The following is a 24,148-nucleotide window of genomic DNA, read 5'->3' on the forward strand; positions in this document are numbered from 1 at the left end:
TAAAACACATTAATAAGAGCATTATCCAAATGCCTCTTGAACAATGACAAGCATGGGGCATCAACTACCTCTCTAGGAAGACTGGTTTGGCAACCCTCACAGTAAAAAGTATTTTCATATTGTCCAGTCTGCACATTCCCTGGTGCTGCTTTGTGCTGTTCCCATGCATCCTGTGATCAGTTCCCAGGGAGCAGAGGCCGGCACCTCCTTCTGTGCTTCCCCTTCTCAGGAAGTTGCAGAGAGCAATGAGGCCAGCTCTGAGCCTCCTCTTCTCCAGACTGGATAATCCAGGTGTGCTCAGGCTTTCCTCGGACATACCCTCTAGCCTTTTTACCAGCTTTGCTGCTTTCAAGGACCTTAACATCTGTTTTTTTTCTTTTTTTTTTTTTCTTTTTTTTTTTTTTTTTTAATATTTTGGATCTCTGAACTGCATACAATATTCAAGGTGAGGTCAAACCAGTGCAAAATATAGTGGGAGAATCACCTCTTTTGACCTGCTGGCTATTCTGTGTTCACTGTGCCCCAAAATGCAGTTTGTCCTTTTGGCTGCCAGGGCACACTGCTGGATTGTGTGAAACCTGCTGCCACCATCACCCCCAGGTCCCTTTCTGCTGAGCTGCTCCCCAGCCACTCATTTCCAAAACTGTGCCTGTGTCCAGCATTACTCTATCCCAGGTGCAGAACCCAGCTTTTTCCATTGTTGAACTTCATGCTGTTGATGACTGCCCAATGCCTCTTCAAGGCCTCACATCCCTCTCGTGAGTCAACAGCACCACTTAGTTTAGTATTGTCATCAGACTTGTTAAGGATGCATTCCACTTCTGCATCCAGATCACTGATAAAAACATTGAACAGGGCTGGCCCTAGAACTGAGCCCTGAAGCACACTGCTGGTGATCATCTGCTGGTCAGATGTAGCACCCTTCATTACAACCTTTTGAGCTCTACCATTGAGCCAGTTCACTACCCAGTATAGAGTGAACCTTTTTATCTCACTGTTGGACAGCTGGTCCAGAATAAGGGACAGTATCAAAGGCTTTACTAAAATCCAGTAAAGTTCCATCTACTGCCTTCCACCAAGCAGGTGACCTTATCATAGAAGGAGGTCAAATTACTAAGGCAGAACTTCCCCTTCATGAACCCATCTTGACTATATATACCTGATAATAGTTTTGTTCTTTCTTTAATGCCTTTCAGCGTCCCTCAAGAACAATTTTCTCCACAATTTTTCAAGGGACTGAAGTTAGACTACCAGGTCTGTAGTTCTCTGGCTCTTCTTTTGTGCCATTAGCGTAGACTGATGTAACATCGCCTAGCTTCCCATCAGCAGGGCCCTCCCGAGACTCCCAAGACCTTCAGTAAATTTTTGAAAGAGGTCCAGCTATAACATTCACTAACTCCCCCAGTACTCTGGGGTGAATCTCTTCATGCCTCAGGGAACTATGAACATTCAGCCTATACAACTGGTCCCAATCATGGTCCTCCAAACCTGAGGACCCAACAGCCCAAGGTCTCTCATTAGAATTAAAAGCTGAGGCAAAAAAAGGCATTAAATGGCTGTGATTTTTACTCTGTTGAAACTGTTTTTTAAATTGAAGTTGATGATTGCTATTAACACCTTCCTGAAAAGAAAAAGAGAAAGAAAGAGAGAGAGAGAGAGAAAGAAAAAGAAAGAAAAAGAAAGAAAAAGAAAGAAAAAAAGAAAGAAAGAAAGAAAGAAAGAAAGAAAGAAAGAAAGAAAAAGAAAGAAAGAAAGAAAGAAAGAAAGAAAGAAAGAAAGAAAGAAAGAAAGAAAGAAAGAAAGAAAGAAAGAAAGAAAGAAAGAAAGAAAGAAAGAGAAAGAAAGAAAGAAAGAAAGAAAGAAAGAAAGAAAGAAAGAAAGAAAGAAAGAAAAAGAAAGAAAGAAAGAAAGAAAAAAGACAAAGCATATACAGCTTAATTAATTAGGTTTATATGTGGTTGAAAAGCAGGAGACCCTCCTCACATCTCAGTGGCATACCTTTGTTCATGTGCTTTGTTGTCACTTTTCTCTCCCAAAACACGGAAGCTAGTATCAAGACATCTACTGACCCAGGTCATCCACTTGAAATTCATTCTAAATTATCACAGAATCATCTAGGTTGGAAGAGACCTACAAGATCACCGAGTCCAACCTCTGACCTAACACTAACAAGTCCTTCACTAAACCAAATCACTAAGCTCTAAATCTAAATGTCTTTTAAAAACCTCCAGGGATGGTGACTCAACCACTTCCCTGGGCAGCTCATTCCAATGCCTAACAACCCCTTCAGTAAAGAAGTTCTTCCTAATATCCAACCTAAACCTCCCCTGGCGCAACTTTAGCACATTCCCCCTTGTCCTGTCACCAGGCACGTGGGAGAATAGACCAACCCCCACCTTGCTACAGCCTCCTTTAAGGTATCTATAGAGTGCGACAAGGTCGCCCCTGAGCCTCCTCTTTTCCAGACTCAACAATCCCAGCTCCCTCAGCCGCTCCTCGTAAGACTTGTTCTCCAGACCCCTCACCAGCTTGGTCGCCCTTCTCTGGACGCGCTCAAGCACCTCCATGTCGTTCTTGTAATGAGGGGCCCAAAGCTGAACACAGTACTCGAGGTGCGGCCTCACCAGGGCCGAGTACAGGTGGACAATTACTTCCCTAGCCCTGCTGGCCACACTGTTTCTTATACAAGCCAGGATGCTGTTGGTCTTCTTGGCCACCTGAGCACACTGCTGGCTCATATTCAGCCAACTATCAACCAATACTCCCAGGTCCTTCTCGGCCAGGCAGCTTTCTAACCACTCATCTCCCAGCCTGTAGCACTGCTTGGGGTTGTTGTGCCCCAGGTGCAGGACCCGGCACTTGGCCTTGTTGAACTTCATACAGTTGGCCTCAGCCCATTGGTCCAGCCTATCCAGATCCTCCTGCAGAGCCTTCCTGCCCTCGAGCAGATCGACACACGCACCTAACTTGGTGTCGTCTGCAAACTTACTGAGGGCGTACTCCATCCCCACATCCAGATCAGTGATAAAGATATTGAAGAAAATTGGCCCTAGTACTGAGCCCTGGGGGACTCCACTAGTTACCAGCCTCCAACTGGATTTGACTCCATTCACCACAACTCTCTGGGCCTGGCTACCCAGCCAGTTTCTAATCCAACGAAGCATACACCAGTCCAAGCCACGAGAAGCCAGTTTCTTGAGGAGAATGCTGTGGGAAACGGTGTCAAAAGCCTTACTGAGGTCAAGGTAGACCACATCCACAGCCTTTCCCTCATCCACTAAGCGCGTCACTTTGTCATAGAAGGAGATCAGTTTCATCAAGCAGGACCTGCCCTTCATAAACCCATGCTGACTGGGCCTGATCACCTGATTGCCCTGTAAGTGCCGTGTGATGCACTCAAGATAATCTGCTCCATGAGCTTCCCTGGCACTGACGTCAAACTAACATGCCTATAGTTTCCTGGGTCTACCTTCCGGCCCTTCTTGTAGATGGGCGTCACATTTGCTAGTCGCCAGTTGACTGGGACCTCCCCTGATAGCCAGGACTGCTGATAAATGATGGAAAGCGGCTTGGCAAGCTCCTCTGCCAGTTCTCTCAGCACCACCAGATGGGTGGATCCCATCCGGCCCCATCAACTTGCGTACATCCAAATGCTGTAACAGGTCGCCCACCATTTCCTCATGGATTGTGAGGGCCACATTCTGCTCCCCATCCCCTTCCACCAGCTCAAGGTACTGGGTATCTAGAGAAAAACTGGTCTTGCTGCTAAAACCTGAGGAAAAGAAGGCATTAAGCACCTCAGCCTTTTCCTCTTCTCTTGTCACTAAGTTTCCCCCCGCATCCAGTAAAGGAAGGAGATTCTCCTTAATCCTCCTTTTCATGTTAGTGTATTTATAAAGACATTTTCTGTTATCTTTAACAGCAGTAGCCAGATTGAGCTCCAGATGGGCTTTGGCCTTCCTAATTTTGTCCCTCCACATCCTTACAACATCCTTATAATCCTTCTGAGTGGCCTGCCCTCTTTTCCAAAGATTACAAACCCTCTTTTTTTTTTTTCCTAGACTCTAGCCACAACTCTCTGTTCACCCAGGCCGGTCTTCTTCCATGTTGGCTCATCTTTGGGCACGTGGGGACAGACCGCTCCTGAGCCATTAAGATTTCCTTCTTGAGGAGTGCCCAGCCTTCCTGGACTCCTCTGCCCTTCAGAACTGCCTCCCAAGGGACTCTGCCAACCAATGTCCTGAACAGCTCAAAGTCTGCCCTCCAGAAGTCCAAGACAGCAGTTTTACCGGTCCCCCTCCTGACTTCGCCAAGAATAGAGAATTCTACCATTTCTTGGTCACTCTGCCCAAGTCAGCTCCCAACCACCACATCTCCCACCAGTCCTTCTGTGTTTGTGAACAGAAGCTCCAGTGGGGCACCTCCCCTGGTAGGCTCACTAACCAGCTGCATCAGGAAACTATCTTCCGCACTCTCCAGAAACCTCCTAGACTGCTTCCTCTGAGCTGTATTGCATTTCCAGGATATGTCTGGGAAGTTGAAGTCCCCCAAAAGGACAAGAGCTGATGATTTTGCAACTTTTGCCAGCTGCCTGTAGAGTTCGTCATCCGTCTCCTCATCCCGATTTGGTGGTCTGTAACAGACCCCCACCAGGATGTTTGCATTGTTGGCCTTCCTGCTGATCCTAACCCATAGGGACTCAACCTTATCATTCCCAGTCTCAGTCTCGAGTTCCATAACATGAAAACACTCTCAGTGAAGTCCAGTTATTTTCTTTGGTTTTACCCAATCTAAATTATTTAATATAGTATGCCAGTTTTCTGACATTCATCTTATCAAGACATTGATTTCAGTTAATATGGTTTCACATGTACCTTGGAAAGCATTTTTCTCTGTAAATTTGCTGGTTCAAGAAGCTGAATTATATCAGAATGTTTTGTTCTGAGCACTTTGTTATAACATTTTACTACTTTATATAGCAAAGATCTAACTAAACAAGCAAATCTCAAAGACGAGCCAAATCAAATAGATGTAAAGGAGCCAGTTACTGAAAAATTCTCCATACACTTCGGTCTAGCACACTAGAGAGTAACAGCAGCACAGTACAGAAGACTGTTCATGAACTTAAGTGCATACCAAATGTTTTGTATACTGTATATTTGTATTTATAGCATGTTTGGCTTCTGTATACTGGGATTAGGCAAATTTGACATTGAACAGTGTCCTACAGCTGCATTGCATTGTTTAGTTTAACTTGTCCTTCAGAATTTTTCCTTTTTGGAGAGGAAAAATTAGGTAGAAGATTTTTTTTTAAAATAAAAAATAAAAAGCAGCAGCAACAAAACTCTTTACTTCCTCAGCAGCAGAAACTAAGTTTACACACCTCCTCAGAAGGATTGAAAATTAAATGCTGTGTTTGATGGTAATATGTTTTTTTATAACATAATTTTTATAATATTGATGTGATCACTTTGCAATTATTCAAAGAGGGAAGGAGCTCAAGCAGCAGTGCTTTTAAGTACCTACCACTTTAAAGTGTACAGATCTAAGGGGCATGTGCAGAGATTGAATGCTGTTTTCAGTCCTGTGAGTTGATATTCCAGGGAATGTCAACACTTGCAGGTCATTTAGGTGACCTGGACAGTAAGACAGCTAACTATGAAAATTAAGTTCCCAGAAGCATTACTGAAATGACATTTCTTTCATTTAAAAAAGGTCTTCTTTAGAACTTCTTTACATACTTTTTGCAATTTTTTTTAAATTAAATTTAATTGCAGGAGTTATTAACACTTTTTTTTTTTTCCACATTTACAGGTCAACAAACCTATGAACAAAAACTTTTATCTTGATACGAAATTCACCATGGCAGTGATGTGAAATTCACTGTGGCACTGTTGCTTTGAAAATGAACAAAAGAAATGTTTCTTCAGTTAAAGTGGCTGTGAGAGATATAGAGCTGATAAAAAAGTGTAAAATTTTTATTAATTTTGTCTGAGGCCCATAACAGAAACTTTCTGCATGGCAGCATTACTGGCCTGCTATGTTTGTTTACAAAGGTATGGATTTGCCATAAAATTTTACCTAGTAAACCATAATAAAGCTATGAGATGACTTTAATCTAAATCTCCATCAAGGTGCTTCTTGCTACTGGCAACTTGAGATGGCACTGACCTATACCTGCCCATTTCACAAATTATGTTTATTTACTATATAAATAGTTCTGATAAGTTAATTTATATTCAGAGGAGGAGGAGGATGTATATCTTCGTGTCTTGAACTTAGCACGGTGTATTCATGAAAGTAACTCAGTGGGGCAGACTGTCAGCTCCAGAGATCCTAACTCCTGTTCCTGAAGAGCTGCAAATCTTGTTTTGCCAAAGAGAGATATTATGGATTGAAAGTTTCTATGAAGCTCGGTAATTATTTCAGCCTTGCAAATGGGAGAAATAAAAGAATTGAGCTGTAGCAATGTACTGTAGATTTTGCTAATCATTGCTTAGACAGTGGTCATACATCAATGCTGTCTAAAACTTCTTTCATCTGCATGCTTTTCTCCTCCTATTCTTTCTTCTCTCCTCTCTACTCTCTTTGCACAATATTTTTCTGTAATGTAGACAAAGCAGAGATGGATATTAAAGTTGTAAAAGTTAATTCTTAAACTTCTCTTAACGTTTTGCAGTTATCTATTTCTTAATTTGCAGTTCTTAGTCTACAGGTAATATAGTATTGTACAACCCAACATTTGTAGATGAAAAATCGCATCAGACTATTTTGAAATTTAAATTAAAGATATATTGACAAAGCAGAAGTAAATCACAAGATTATTAGAAATATATAAAACGAGCACAGAATTTTCATTATCTACCTGGTAAGTATGAAAATGAAACTTTTTCATAAATGTACTCTGTACAATGTGTTACTGCACTACCTGTATACCAAATTACAGTGCTATTATGTATACTTAGAGTCACAACAAATATAAAGAAAGTAACTAGAGCAGGCAATTTGATAGCCAGAAATATATTCTAAAAACAAAGCAAAAATTCTGCAATTACTTAAATTACAACAGAAGATCAGATAATAAATATAATGAAAGACATTCAGGCTACACACAAAAATATTGAATATAAATATGTTCATAAACTACAGATGTAAAAAAATTGAAGAAACAAATCCCTTTTGAAAAAGTCCCTTTCGTTAAGCATGTAAAGAGACACATGAGAAGTATTTCTAATGGTATATTTGCAATTTATGTCCTTAAACTATCCATTTTAAATGCAAAAATGAAGATGCTGTACCAAATTCAGGATAAGATCTGTAGGACTTCATATGCAGAAAGCTTTACACGATTGTTATAAACTGCTTACATTATTACCATAAACTCCCAAAGCAGCTATTTTGAGGGAAGTAACTTTGTAAACCCAGAGAGCTGACCTGATCAAGCTCATTTCTTACTGAAACAGTGTGTACTTGGAAGCAGTTCTACTTTTATCTTTTTATAGTAACAGTGTATATGATATTTAACAGTGAATTAAATATTCCAGGATCAAAATAATATATTGTACACAAAAGAAATGTTATCTTAACTATTTAGAAGTGTTTTCTGAAACATTATTTACAACTGAAGGCTAATAACAACCATTTACTTCTCTTTTGAAAAGGTAAGAAGCAGGCAAACTGTGACGACATCAAGCAGTTCTGCAATGTAATAAATAATTTTCACTGACATTCTCTGACTGCTTTTTATCCTCCTTAGTTTAAACTTACATTAGCTATTATAAACTATAATCAAAATGACAAATTAACTCAAAATGAATGGTCCAAGTTATGAAATATTTTCTTGGTCAAAGACCAATGGTTACTTTGAAACAGTGAAGAGAATGCAAATTTACCATAGTTCTTTCTGAGTGGAGATTGAGAGTACAGCTTTTCCAGAACAGTCTGCTGCATTCTTTACATCTTAAAACAGTCCTGTTATACAGCTGGAAAATCTGCATCTTAAAAAAATATCAGAGAAGAAGAGTCTGGGAAGTGTTGCATGTTGATAGCAACCTGGGTGAATCCCATGCCTATCTAATACATGATAATGCTACTTTGAACTCTAAAAGAAACAAATACTTCAAAATAGTTGGACACTGTGATGACCAGCCTGGGGTCACTTCCACTGTCCATATTGTGACAAAACCCCTTACTAAAATAAAGCACAGTTTTGGATGAATAAAGTTTTGAGGGTGTGGCTGTCAAAGTGGCATTACCCTGCTCTACCAACATTATTTCCAGTCTCACAAGACTAAAGTATTTTCCTTAGAGCTCCCGAAATCTAGCTATTATGCAAAAATCTCAAACAACATTGTAAGAAAGCTTTTCTGGTTTTGGGAAACCCTTTCAGATTTAACCATTGGAGGACAAAAGAAAAAAAAGGGGGGGGGGGGGGGGATGAGGCTGAGAGGGAGGGAGGGAATTAAGCAAACACTCATGATTCTCCAAGGCATAATTAAAAATAGTTGAGGTCGACAATACTGTAACATAATCAGTCAAAATATAATCCAGTAGAAAACTGTAATCAATTCATTTTAATGAGACTAAACAGCCAGAAAGGGACTAAAACATTCTTAATGGAGGTTTTCTAACATCCGGTGCATATCTATAGTGTATTAAATACTGATTTCTCTGCTTTGAGACTTTTTACTTCTGCAACTCAGTATTACTGCATCCATTAACCCACATTTACACCATCTTCACTTTTTGCCACAATTTCTGAAGGCTTTTCTTTTTCTTTGTCAGCATTACTCACTGTTAGAAAGATCCAGGAAACAATGTTGGCCTGGGTCACCTAACAGTCTCACAGGAAAAACTGAGAAGGGCTTGGGAATTATCATGGACAACCTGAGTCCTGGACCAAGGGCAACTCCAAATAAGTATTTGACACCCTCTTACTCTGCTCAGGGGAGTAGGAGAGGTTAGCATTAGTAGGAGAAGTTAGCATTAGTAGAAGAGGTTAGCACTATGAATCAGCTAGTCCTAGTTCACCAGCTGTAAGAATTTCTGGGCTGTTCTATTCAATGTATAGATACAACCAAATTGAATTCAGAAAATGAGAGCCCTCACAAAACCCTCATATAGCTCACACTAAAACAAGTCTAGCCAGCATTTTCTGATAATATCAAGCCACCTTAAAAAGTGTTTTCACATCAAAACGGTACAGAAACATACTTCTATTTTTTTTCAGCATAGAAAAGATTCATATCATTGTACAATTTTCTGTTTAACAGACACAACCTGGATTACTAGTGTAGTGATAGGGCAAGCGATTGTAGTGATAGGGCAAGGGATTGTAGTGATAGGGCAAGAAGTAATGGTTTTAAACTAAAAGAGGGCAGATTTAGATTAGATATAAGGAAGAAATTATTTACCGTGAATGTGGTGAGACACTGGCACAGGTTGCCCAGAGAAGCTGTGGATGCCCCATCCGTGGAAGTGCTCAAGGTCAGACTGGATGAGGCTTTGAGCAACCTGGTCTGGTGGGAGGTGTTCCTGCCTGTGGCTGGAGCATTGGAAATAGGTGGTCTTTAAGGCCCCTTCCAACTCAAACCATTCCATGATTCTATCCTATTACATATTTCTATTTCAACTTTATATGGATTTGCAGGTTAATATTTGATATATTTAGGAGTCTGGATTGAAAACTATACAAAGCATCATTAAAATTGCATAGGTTTATTTTATTTTTTATTAGCATTTTATTGTAAATAATATCCTAGAAGGGATATCCAAGCAAGACAAACTGTGAAAGCAAAATTTAAGCCCTTGATAGATTACAGAGGTATCTGTTTCTCTGCTAGTGAAGCTGAAACTTTGTCTGTATTTTGGAACAGATTTTTAATGAGATCACAATACATTTTGCTATTAGCTCTAAGTATGAATTAGTACACCATCTGCGTTATATCACTAATACTCTTATCTATAAACAATACATTTTATTTTGTCATTAAAACTTGCTTGGATATACATTGTAGAAATTCTGGCTAAAATTCTTTCTGTTTTCTATGATCCTGAGCAGAGTTCATCAGAAACCAGAACAGGAATTTTTATGCCAAATTCAAATAAGCCTCAAAATATGCCATGTTCCAATAGATGCTGTAATGTGTTACAAGTAAGAAAGCTTAACCAGGAACTGTAGCCAGGAGGAAAAAAGGAAAAAAAAATATTGTTTTCAACTTACAGCCTCATTAAGACTGTATTATTCTCTCATTAAGGACATCATCTGTGTGCTAAGAGAGCATGTGAATGTCTTTTTTTTTCCCTATTGGAAATAAATATATATATATATAATATATATATATATGTAAACCAATATTTTCTTTCAGAAGGTCAACATGGTTAACTGCATGTGCCAGTAAAATGTTATGTTTCTCCCAGATTCTCTGGTGTAAGAGAATGATCCTGAACAGATGGTTAGGTTCAGGAACCCATCATTTCTAGACACCTCACAGCAAATCCATGAGAGTGTTTTCCTTTTACAGTATTTAGAAGAAATTTAATTTTTTCTTCTGCCAACAGTAGGCATTACTCTCTGCTTCTTACTTCTGTTGCTTTACAGGCAGACCCTGGTCTTTAATTTATCTTTTTTTTTGACTGTTCAGTCCTGCTGTAAGTGATGTTGAAACACTTGGCTTGGCTTCCAGCACATGACATAAAACTGATGGATTTTGTTGCTTAGAACAGCTGACTTCTCTGCTTTTCCAATTTAGCTTTCACAAAACCACATCCTTTTCCATTTTCTTTTTGTTTATGGGTAAGAGGAGCAAAAAGCAAGGAAGAATTATGTAACTGGATAGTTACCTAGAAGCTGCATTATATGTTAAAACATGTTTCGCACTTTTAAGAAAAAACACATAAACATAAGAAAATATCCAACACCTGCTGGTGTCATATGAATTAAGATCAGTGACTACATAATTTACATATCCCTCAGTACAACGTGATGCTTCTGCCTTATACCAGAACTGTCTGAGTAGATCCCACTGTATTTGCTTTATTTGAATTGGTAATTAGAAGTTCCATGTATGGCCACATTTCAGTTTATCATAATGAAAATAAGGCTTTACATCGAATGAAGGAGACTGTAATGCCTCTGATTTGAAGAAAAAACCTTGATGTACTGTTCTCTAGACATGTATTACCCTTTGGGAGGGATGGAAGCTTCAGCCAGCCAACTATCCTCCTTGCTGCTTAGCTCACCTAAAATGGTCATATGCACAAGTAGACAATTCACTATTTAAGAAACTGGCAAACTTTCCCTTGAAGTGTGAACTCTTTTTTATTATTATTTTTTTTTTCTCCTGTGGGAGAGAGGCTTCTCATAGTAGATCTGATGTTAGACAAATATAATTCCTGACAAAGCAAAAGCCATGGAAGAGTGCCAATGTGCCCAAGTGCTTTCTGCTCCTGCTAGTACTTCTGCAGCAGCTTGTAACATGGGCTGTGGGTGTGTGGTGGTGTCTGGAAAGAGCCTGGGGAAGGAAAAGGTGCCTCCAGATGAAGTCATGAGTACACTGAAATATCTGGTATGGCTCACTTTGCAGCAACTTAAAGCTTAAGTTCGGTTCACAGTCTAACTTACAGGGTATATCAGAGCAATACATACATATCTCAAGATGAAGTTATTTTGGATTTTTCTTATATATGGCTTTTTGCTTCATTTTATAACCAAGAAAACAGGGGGCCTCCCATTCTCCATCTGGAGACAATTATATCCCATTTAAGTAGTTTTGCTTTCTTCCATTTTAGGTTTCTTCACTAGCTAAACAACTTCATCTAGTGTTAACAGGAACTTATCTTATCCTGTTTGGGAGTGACGACAGATTATTCTTAGGCTTTGCTGTTGTTTGTTCTGCTGTGTCACCGTACTTTTACAACTTCAACAGAAATTTGTACCACAGCATGTGAAAACTAATCCACTAAAAAGCTAAGAACTGACTGGAAATGTTTCAAAACAAATGAATAAATATACAGAGTGCAGTGGAGTTCATGTGGACAAACAATAAAGTCAGTACTGTGTACTCAGTTTCTTCCTGAAAAACTTCAGATAATTCACTCACTCTAAGGTAGGATATATATATGTGTGTGTGTGTGTGCACAGTGCATATATAATATACATATATATAGGTGTACATATATACAGAGACACATACACATATATTAATGACTAACTGTATAAGAACGTTGATGGGAAGCATATGTCTCCTGATGATTTCTATGGTTGCCCAGTTTCTGGCAGCTTGCCTGAAGGACTCTCTAACCTCCCAGCAAGACATGAACCCTGAAGAAAAAAGGCTATAAAAACCTAAATAATCTAAATCACATTTTAGATTTCATCACCTTAAAACATAAATGTTCTTCCCATAAACAGTTGTGCAAAACCGGCCATTCATCGGGGGGATTTTTTTTTAGAAAAGTACAGTTTCTAGTGGGATTGAAATTCCACCACCTGCAGTGATTCCTATTGCCTTCACTCAATATTGTATCCTTGTAAACTTCTTTCGAGACAAGAGAATGGCAGACATGCAGCGGGAGAAAAAGTACATGGTAAATGAGACTACTCAGCACCTTTAAAAATATGGTATGTCTACTCTGGCCAGTAGACATCAGATACTGGATGGAATCTGAGATCATTGCTCATGACTCAATATAAATAAGCAAATCTGTTAAACTGCATCAGAAATGAGAGGTAAGGTAAGGTAATAATGGAAAGTAAGGTAAGGTAATAATGGAAATGTTATGATAGAAATATCAATAAAATTATAGTTCCACAACAAGAGGAATAGCTTAATTTATCTAGACTTTCATCAGAAGCTCTGGGTTTACTTCTAGTCACTTGGCATTAGAAGGAACATTGCAATAGAAGAAGGGGCTAAGAGATGTATGACATATCAACATGAAACTATTTCCACGTGAAAAGAGGAAGTGAAAATATAGATTACTTGGAAAGCTGGCAAACAGGAGTGATATATAGATATGTAATACACCAACTAACTCTTTTAATTGTATAAGTTTATCTTTTTTTTTTTTTTTTTTTAGTATTAGAAGGCAAAAAGATGAAAACAGAATGAAGAAACTTTCGCACATCACAGGAGTTCACCTATGGAAGTGAATGTCCAAAGATACTGCTGAAACCAAAAACTTATCATCATTTAAATAAATGGGATCAAAACTTAGTATGAGTACGAAAAATACCTAAACCTACTAGAGTAAGCAATACCTACAATAAGGAGAGTTCTGGAACACTTGTTCTTAAGGAACTATTGAAGACATTGAGAAAAGTTTCCCTCAAGGAAGATTATACTGTAACCACCGAGCTTCTTACTGTTCTCTCTCAAACATTTGCTACTGGCTGCTGCCACAAATCAGGGGGATGGATTAGCTGGCATGGACCACACCTGCAATGAAATACAACCAGCCCTATGGCTAAGAACACTGAACTGGCACGTGTGCCACACTCTTCTATGTGGGTAAGAGTCTTTTTTGTTTGTTTGCTTGTTTGGTTTTACTACTCTTCATTTATTTTATTTTATTTTTTTCCTCATGAAGAAAGGCACATTAGAGTCTTAATTTATCTTTTGGCATATTGCACAGATTTTCTATTAATGCTCACATACCGTTTTCCTAGAAACAAATAAACCACTAAATGACCTGCAGACATTAATGGTTTCTGGGGCTAAGAAATCAACTGTATTTACTAGTTCCAATAAGAAATTCTGGTTTTCCAATTTCCTTCACAATAAAAAATGATCTATTCAGATCCACAATGGACATATACATATTTCACAGTGGGATGAAAAATAAACATTTGGAGGTTACCCCCTGTAACAGTTTCCTTGTATAATGGAGTATCTAGAAATTAATTACAACATTTTGACATGGTACATGCTGAACTAGCGTCAGCTTGTTCCTGATGTATTGGGTATCAGATTGGATGACCTATTTTTAGTGCTCCTAGAATTTGTTATACATAAGGGAATTGCAAGTCAGATAGTCTTCACATTAAAAAAAATCCATGCATATCTAAAATTTGTAAATCAAACTTACTATTTCCTGGTGTTTATGGCCTGTGTAATCTCTTTCTGCATTCCAACGGATTGTAATGTCTGCTCCCAGTTTAATTTGGAATGTCAACTTCATGTTTCAGCCACATACAGCAAAGCTAAGACATTTATTGTAAACCACAGCAACACTAGTCAGCATAATTTCCTTCACTCTGTACAAAAGAACCTGATGGTTCTTCATACAAGCTCTAGCTTATCATCATTCTTGGCTCTTAGAATTTACATAAGCAGAAATTAGAAGAAGCTTAATGATAAAGTGCCTATAGATATATTTCAGTTTTCTGTTTATTCAGCAGGGTGAACTGCAGCTAAACCACTTCCAAGCCAGTAAGAAGAAGAAAAAAATCCCACAAAATAAGCACACAAGTACTGCTAGTCCAAAGGATAAATAGGAAATAGTGACAGACTCAACTTGTCATACTGTGATAGACTCACTCAACCGGTTTGTGCGAGGATCAACTAAGTCTGACAAATTTAAGGAAAAGCTGAAGCTTTTGAACATATTATTTCTGTTTCTTCCTGTTGTTAGGGACCTATGGAGTACAACATAACTCGCTGAGTTTTTAGGAACTGGTATAGAGACTCTTTCTATTTAGTCATTATGATGAACAGTCTGGGCATTTTTGTCAAGGACTTAAGTTTGCGGCACTACCAAGTCAAGTATGATTCACTTGCCTTACCTTCACTTACCTTCCTACTGCTCCTTAACCCGAGCAGCAACATGCCTTGCTATTTTTCATTTTTCCCAGGACTTCAAATTAACAAAATCAAATGTCTGAATTATATATGATGACATTTTGGCATTCAGATTTGTCTAAAATAAATCTGAGTTAAACTCAAAACATCATTTAAAATGACAAAGGCATCTTCTGAATTACAAAACTGAGCTAAATATGAAACAATTGCCTGACTCATCATGTTAGATAGGAAAGTCCACACTTATGCATTTAAATATTTTATTTCTCAGACAGTGTTAAATGACTAGTCAAAAAGAAGCAAACTAGCTCCAGTGTGTTGGGACTTTAATCCCTAATGAATAAAAAAAAATAAACTTTAATTTGGTTTCTATACCAATTTCATTGCAAGCATATAATTACAAAGAAAACTTAGAGTATTACACTTTGCTCACTAAGAAACCTTAAGAAATCATTAAGAAATCCCCCTAGAGAAGGGATTCTTGAAAATTGCTGTATGAGGGAGAAATTCCACTTCCAGCCCAGCTCCTGAGAGTTTAGTGTCCTGGAGTACAATTAGCTGGCAGAAGGGAATCTACCTCCTTACGTATGAATGCTTTGAGCAGCCTGCTACAGAAGTGATGTTGGCAGTAGCTTCAGCCACATGACTGTTCCTCTAGTCCAGGGAAATATGCCAGATGGCAGCCAAAGAAGAAAAACACAGTGCAGAGGAAGGAACAAAAGAAACTCACATAAAACAACAAAGAACCTTTTTCTTTTTTTTTTTTCCCATATAAAGAAATGTTTCATGATTACTGTATCTCATCTTCATCGCTAATCATTGGAAGATGTAGTTCTGGCACTGAAATAATTTAACAAACTGATTAATTCTTTGATTATTCAATGTAATGCTTCTTATCTCCATTATCACTTCTCCATAATAGCCTTTTTCTTTGGGAGCTCAGAATCCCTACAAAACTGTTCCACCCTATACAAACAGGATTTACTCAGCAGATTTCCACTCACAGTTATTTGCAAATCCTTCACTGTGATAAAAAGATTTAATGCCCAGCCAGACAAGCAGGGAAGATCCTGCTGCCTCTGGAGAATCTTCCAAGTGATCCTGAGGATCTGTCATTAGGTCACTAGGACATGTGCTTAGCAGTTAGCAGGACTGTCATGTAACATGTTCTTATTTGTACATCTTGGTTATGTGTAGAAAATCTTGATAGGTGCTTTAGTTTTTTGTCATCCATGTGTGATAGGATTTAGATGCCATGAAGAAAGTTTCTGCCTACATCCTTTGCTCTACAGACCTCACTAGGCTCTGAAGTGTAACTGTGCTACTATTAGTGCACAATTTTTACACCCACATCTAGTGGTATATTCCTCAGCAAAGCTAAATGTTACAGGAAACACAATTCCTGACTGCATTTCAGGATATGAGGTATTCTTCAGTTAGAGAGTCTCAAGGACAAAAAAAAAAAAAAAAAAATTGAGTTTGTCTGTGAGGTCTGGAAACATGATGAAGATTATGAAGATTTACAAATATTCAAATATTCTGTTTGTACTGGACTATAAGAATGTTCATCTGCTGGGCAGGCAGATAGACATACCTCCCAGCAAAAATAAACAGCTATCCTCTTTCTCCAGCCTGCAAAATATACCGAAATCATGAAATGGTTTGGCAGTCTCCTCTGTTCCTTTGCTGTGAAGCACCTAGTCCTGGCCTTGGCTCCACATCTAATGCTGTGAACATTGCAATTCTGGTGGACAGGGAATCAGTAGTGAATCTCAAGTGTTTTTTGGTCTGCTTTCCCATTTTTGTTCAGGACAATTGTGGAGGCTTTAAGCAATGGTTTATTCAGTAGGAGGCAGATGAAAAGTAGCTCTGAGAGACTGTATTGCACTCATGCTTTTCCTGGAAAAATTGCTTTGTATCAAGACATAATTTTTCCTACTTCGTGGAGATTTCCATTAGCATAGTTGTTCCATCACCTCCTGAAAGACATGTGCAAACCCCAGCACTTGCTGATCAGCAAAGAAACTCAAATCACTATTTGGCCAGAAGGAGGCATCAATGTATCAAAGAAATCTTCCAAAAATGAAATGTGCAGATGGAAAGCTTAATGGTTCAATTAATCAAAAGATTCTGAGTACCCCACAGAAGAAACATTATGTTTTTGCCGAAAATGTAACAGAAGAAATTTTAAAATCATAGGCAACTTCACAATTTAAACTAAGATTATGAATTCAAACAGCACGGTCTGCTAAACAATGTTAATTATGGAAAGCCTGGACAGTACTATCAGGCATTCAGTTCTAGAAACCAAAGCCCCTTGACATCAGATAGTTCAGTGACGTGAGCAGAACTGTCAATTGACATAAACAAGGTTATTAAATTACATAGGGATCGTGTACAGTAAAATTTTGTAGTAGTTTTCTAAATATAACCTACTGTGTGAATGGATCTATGGCAGTGACATGGCAATATGTATATTAAGGGTTTTTTAATCCTCTTTTCAGTCAAAAATCATGGTTATATTAAATAATAACAACAGAAATGGCTTACACTGATTAATAGAACTATGCTCCATGTTTTTATAAAATTATCTTCAACCTCATGCTAATTCTTTAAAGCCTGTGAAAAACAAACATGTAAAACTATCTATGGTAAAACAAAATTCATTCACGCCTGTAGACTTCAGGTAAGACTTTCTTGTTTTTTATGTTTGTTAATAACTTTTAAAACTATTTTCACTTTGTTGGATTGAAACACAAATAGACAATATTCTACATTTATGTAAGTCAATAATCAAAAACCAGATCCTATGTAGCTACTTGATGTAATAGCTACTATATTATTTTTTTTTTCTGGTTTCTGAAACATTGAAATAAGCTTGTAATAGAAATTGCTCGGATTATTAAGAAGAAAAAAATAATAAAACCCTTAAGAGAATGTTAATGAGAATGTTAATTGAATTATATGATCTAGTTTTGAACTTTTAAAAACTGTAACTGATACCATGTATTTATTCTTTTTTCAAGTCCCTTTATCTCTTATTATTACTTTTTTTGTGAATAAAGTTCCCTCTATATAAAACACCTAGATTTTTCCAAATGAAACCACAGACAAATTGGATTGCATCTAGCCATTTTTTGTCAGTATTTACACAGACAGTGCATGCTATTAATAATCCTATATAAAGTACTTAGCTTCCTGGGCATTTGATATTGCGCAGGTGTGCAAATAAACGTGGCTATTGCATCAGTGAATACTAAAAGTTATCATTAATAATATATCTAATAAGTTCTATAATTTGTTATATAAAAATGGAAAGATATTTTACAAATTTTAGGTTTGAAAATTTATATTACATCTATTATAGACTAAAGCAAGGAAACGACAAGTTTTGCTACATTTGCTGAAAGCAGTATAAGAAATGCCAGAAAAAATATTTTGCTATTGTTAAGTATCAGCTAAGGTAAAAATAGAATCTGTGAGTTATGGTCTCATGGTTATATTTTTTATATGTTGAACACAAAAATATGTAACAAACATGGTTTTCTGGTTATGCAAATAACCAAAAGCCTGTAAAAATTAAAGACTAATTCAGATTTAGTATGATATATCAGTGCCATTCATAACTAGATATATTTCATAATAATAAGTACTTATAATATTTAGAATGAGTACTTTTACAAGGACACTGACATAAATGTTAATCTCTTCTTTTTCCAAGATTTGGAGTGCAAATAAAACATTCAAAATTAATATTTTCTGAATAGTTCAGTTTCATAAATTTCCACGGGCACTTACTTATTTTAATTCACAATCACATTGAAACACTGTATTTCTGATATACATGTTCAGCAAAGCCTTTATGAGCTCAAGGGAATCATAATTAATACAAGACATTTCCAGACTTTTAAATACTATAATTCTACAGGATAATAAGAAAAAAACATAGTTGCAATTATTATCTAAGTTAAGTACACCATAAGCCATTTGAAGAGATACCTGTAAGACTTCAAAAAGCGAAATCTCATCTTATTTCTTGATGGACGAGGGATATAGCCTCCAAAAGGATCCCACAGAAAGGCCATTGGCAAAGATAAAATACCAAAATTGTCTTAAAAATATATATCAATCAGTGGGGAAGCAGGACAGTTGTACTGGAGGTGCCCTGCACTTATCATGAAGCACTTGTAACTGTGTAAGGGAACGTCCTTTTCCTATGGTATGCTTTGGCAGAGATGTGGCTGGCTGAGAGCACAGACTAGAAGGGATAACTGGGATTTCCTGCTGCATGCGACTTGCCCTTTGCATGAACGTTTCCTATATTCAGGCCTCTTATCTCATTATTCAAGTGGGAACTCTTATGGTAAATCCTTGGCTAGTTATAGCAGCCACTAAAGAGCATAGAATCATAGAACTAAGGCAAAACAGCTGATGCTCTGATTATCCACTGCTGCCTAGACAAAGGCTTTCAAACTCTTAACAATCTGTTGAAAATGTTTTTACTATGGATTATGTTGCAACGAACAGTTTCAGCTGGCACCAGGCAGCTAAGAGAATGCATCAAAAAATAAAACAAAAGAACCCCAAACCAAAATCCACATCCTAAATCCCCTCTGTTCTCCAATGTCCCTCTCTCCATTACAGTGAGGAGTCAGCATTTAGGGAATCAAATTGATATTGAAAATGTCCTCAAACACCTAAATTGCCTCTTTGGTTAATTCTTAACTTTTTTTAAGTGTGTCTTCCTTCCTCGCACTTTCTAAAGAGAATCAATTTCTATCATTAAGTAGCTTTTCTGAAACGGCTTAATCATCTGTGAGAGATCAGCCACTCTAAGAAAGTAAGTCTCAGACTGGTAGATAATTTTCAGCCTCTTGGCAGCTTTTCTCAAAGACATCATCCTCCTTACTGAATTATTGCCAGTGACTGATAGCTGAACTCAGGTCTCTGCTAACTAGGGTCATTCTGAATTCCAAACAGAATTCAGATATTCAGATTCAGTGTCTTTCCGTTGTTTGTTTTGCTGTTTTAGATTAATTAAAGCTTCAAGTCTTCCATGGAATTTTTGCAGCCTAGTATTCACAGTGGAGAATGTGAACAACAACCTACAATTCAACTCTAACATCGAGAGAGGTAATGCCAGCAAGGCCAGCATCATCATCTAACATCTCTTTTCCCAAGCAACATTGGATCTGATGATTTTCAAGGTCCCTTCCAACATTGTCTGTTCAATGATGTGATTTTCTCAACCAGCTCTAAGTGTGGCTACGAGCTCCCAGTACCAATAAGCCACGAATTATCTATTTCAGTTGATCTTTGAATCAAATCTAACCCAAATATCTTTTATTCATAAGAAAAGTGTTGGAGAAGAAAATGAGTATTCACACATGGCAATGGTAAAAATGAAAATTCAGGAATATTCCGGGCTCTAGCAGAAAAGGTTGAGAGCTGGAAAAATAAATTCTCAGGATAAGTTATGTCTATCAAGCAGTTATCTGATGAAATGTGCTATTTTAGTGGTAAAAGGTAAACTGAGAAATTACATTGTTCAGAAAAAATAATATAAATACACTACACCTGAGTATATTTGGCTCTTTGGAGGAACCATTTTTCTTATGTTACATAAGAATACACTGATAAATACACTACAGGGCCAACTGACAGTAAATCCCTTCACACCATGAAATAAGCTTTGAATACATAGGATTCACGGGTGAAATTACTTATTCTGGGCCAAAATTCCCAAAAGTATTGAGCAATGTAAAGAATATCCTATACGATTCAAATACAACAATACAGCACCTAATTTCCAAAGGAACTGAATTTTGATAACTCGAGCAATGGTTCCTGAGCAGCTCTCTGGGTAGCACAAACTATAGACTTCTTCACAGTCATAGCATTTGATTTGAATCATTAACAGATCACCTTTTTTTTTTTTTTTTAAAGAAAACAGAACCAAATATGCTTATTATTAGCTATCTTTCCTCCTCCTTTGTGCCCTTCCTTCACTGCTGCACTAAACCTGCTAACGCAGCCAACCACAATAAGGTCACAGAAATAAGCTTCTTACAAGATTATTACAGACTAAATTTATACCTTGATATCAAAAACACTTATTGTCACTATATAATTGCATGCAGTAGATCACTGTATCAAGACAAATCAGAGTATTTATGGCAATTCAAGTAATGAAAGAGCAAATAACTCTGTAATACACATTAACTTTTACAGAGAAGTGGCTAGGCTTTCATGCTTTTATTTTTTTTCCTTTCCTTTTTTTTTTTTCATATAGCAAAAAAAACATTTCTAGAAGCACTCAAAGAACATACAATGATTTGACATTAAGTTGTTATTTGTAGGTAATGCTTTGTGGAAAACAGCTTGATAATGTGAGTGAACAAATATCTAGTTTTATATAAAAGAGGTAAAAATCAATCATTGCACTCTATGATAATCTAGGCCTTTTATAGAACTGTATATTGTAATAAACATTTACAGTGCGATATCTTTGACATCCTATGCAATTCCATGATTATAACTTTTGCTCTACATTTTTCACATGTATTGGGTTATGGGTCTGATGAACTCCTAGCTCTTTGGTGGCATGACTATATTATGTTATTATCATTGGTTCACAGGACCCACACTAAGAGAACTATTATAAGAGAATGCTTCTTCTACCATTCTCCCAAACATGTGAACTACTGCTATTTGTTTTCTGAAAAGGCTCATATAAATGAATTTCAAAAATAGTAGTTTTTAAATTGAAAATTTAAACTAATAACGAACACACAACCTACCTGAAATTACACTTTTGTGTCAGTTAAGCAGACATCTAAGTGTAAAAGCTCTTGCTAGTAGGCAGGTCTGGTGATAGGCATAAATATCTGTAAAGAATCAGTTCACTTTCCCAGATGTGTCCTGAAGCATTTTAGAACTCAGAGGGCCACGTTTTGTCAGGAAATTCCTCTCAGTATATCTGCAGCTTAAATAACTACAGCTTTAAGGGGACTGTGGTCAAGAGGCTCACCATCAGTGGCTTTGGTGCTTTCACAGACATCTCCACATTACTCCATGTTATACATTACTACTCTGTGGAGCTAAAGCTCCACACATTGGTTCATGTAATGGGAACCCAGTTCAGCGTCTGGACATGTGACAGATCATGCTATTCAACAGAGTACATGACAGAAGTATAGCCTGGATCTGGCCACCACGACTCCTAACATAGTTTCTTTAAGTAGCCTCTCCCTCACACCTTGATATCGTGTGTCAGATGCAACGCATTACAGCATCTTAGGTCAGCTTGATCCACTGTACTGGAGATGTTCTGTCCTGAGTGGCCAGTGGGATGACCTTATTCTGCCAGGGCACAATGCAGCGCAGCACAGGGGCTGTAACTCACAGAACTGCTTCCAGAGCTGCTCAGAAAGATGGACAAGGCCACTGGCTCCCATTCTGACAGACGAAGTAAGAGCAGATATAGGAAACAAAAAACAACTGGGAACTCTGAAACTAGGATCATAAGAGTGGAAAGAATGGATATTTTCCTCAATTAGTTACACTTCCAGTTTTCAAACACTGCCTGATACTTTAGTTGGACATTCCCAAATAAAATGTCACTGATAATTGTGTAGCTAAAATCAAATATTTAATATTTAATCAATATTTAGAAGTTGTTTTTTGAAAAATCTGAATTCTGAACTTTTTAATGATACTTGTGCAAATTTTATTGCAAATTCTTTTTCCTTTTTTTTTTTTTTTTTTCTCTTGCTGTTTTTGAGGCAGGGAGACAGGAATGAAAGACTGCTGAGAAAACAAGAACTATGAGTAAATCACTTGAGTAAGATAAACGTGCATTGTAATTTTCACAGAATCACAGAATCGTCTAGGTTGGAAGAGACCTCCAAGATCACCGAGTCCAACCTCTGACCTAACACTAAAAAGTCCTCCACTAAACCAAATCACTAAGTTCAACATCTAAACGTCTTTTAAAAACCTCCAGGGATGGTGACTCAACCACTTCCCCGGGCAGCCTATTTCAATGCCTAACAACCCTTTCAGTAAAGAAGTTCTAATATCCAACCTAAGCCTCCCCTGGCACAACTTTAGCCCATTCCCCCTCATCCTGTCACCAGGCACGTGGGAGAACAGACCAACCCCCACCTTGCTACAGCCTCCTTTAAGGTATCTATAGAGTGCGACAAGGTCGCCCCTGAGCCTCCTCTTTTCCAGACTCAACAATCCCAGCTCCCTCAGCCGCTTCTCATAAGACTTGTTCTCCAGACCCCTCACCAGCTTTGTCGCCCTTCTCTGGACGCGCTCAAGCACCTCCATGTCGTTCTTGTAATGAGGGGCCCAAAGCTGAACACAGTACTCGAGGTGCAGCCTCACCAGAGCCAAGTACAGGCAGACAATTACTTCCCTAGCCCTGCTGGCCACACTGTTTCTTATACAAGCCGGGATGCTGTTGGTCTTCTTGGCCACCTGAGCACACTGCTGGCTCATATTCAGCCAACTATCAACCAATACTCCCAGGTCCTTCTCGGCCAGGCAGCTTTCCAACCACTCATCTCCCAGCCTGTAGCTCTGCTTGGGGTTGTTGCGCCCCAGGTGCAGGACCCGGCACTTGGCCTTGTTGAACTTCATACAGTTGGCCTCAGCCCATCGCTCCAGCCTATCCAGATCCTCCTGCAGAGCCTTCCTACCCTCGACCAGATCGACACATGCACCTAACTTGGTGTCGTCTGCAAACTTACTGAGGGCGCACTCGATCCCCACATCCAGATCATTGATAAAGATATTAAAGAGGACTGGTCCTAGTACTGAGCCCTGGTGGACTCCACTAGTGACCGGCCTCCAACTGGATTTGACTCCATTCACCACAACTCTTTGGGCCTGGCTACCCAGCCAGTTTTTACCCCAACAAAGCGTACACCAGTCCAAGCCACGAGCAGCCAGTTTCTTGAGGAGAATGCTGTGGGAAACGGTGTCAAAAGCCTTACTGAAGTCAAGGTAGACCACATCCACAGCCTTTGCCTCATCCACCACGCGCGGCACTGTGTCATAGAAGGAGATCAGTTTCATCAAGCAGGACCTGCCCTTCATAAACCCATGCTGACTGGGCCTGATCGCCTGATTGCCCTGTAAGTGCCGTGTGATGCACTCAAGATAATCTGCTCCATGAACTTCCCTGGCACTGGCATCAAACTAACATGCCTATAGTTCCCCGGGTCTACCCTCCAGCCCTTCTTGTAGATGGGTGTCATGTTTGCTAGTCGCCAGTTGACTGGGACCTCCCCTGATAGCCAGGACTGCTGATAAATGATGGAAAGCGGCTTGACAAG

At 38.4% G+C, this 24,148-nt stretch overlaps 1 protein-coding gene across 4 annotated transcripts in view; it reads right to left on the minus strand.

Annotated features, from left to right (window-relative positions):
• The window catches only part of PDE4D (phosphodiesterase 4D), a 305,421-nt gene that overhangs the window by 176,586 nt on the left and 104,687 nt on the right, over positions 1–24,148 (minus strand). Inside the window, exon 1 of one of the 4 annotated variants that reach the window (XM_080573435.1) lies at positions 18,801–19,008. The exons of the other annotated variants lie outside the window; for them this stretch is intronic. Coding sequence (XP_080429561.1) covers positions 18,801–18,886 — 86 coding nt within the window. The 5' untranslated portion in view covers positions 18,887–19,008. Of the gene's footprint in view, positions 1–18,800; positions 19,009–24,148 lie in introns of those variants that run through there. 4 annotated transcript variants of the gene reach the window in all.

This window comes from Anser brachyrhynchus, assembly GCF_964034855.1.
Source record: "Anser brachyrhynchus genome assembly, chromosome: Z".
In the NCBI taxonomy this organism is placed as follows: domain Eukaryota; kingdom Metazoa; phylum Chordata; class Aves; order Anseriformes; family Anatidae; genus Anser; species Anser brachyrhynchus.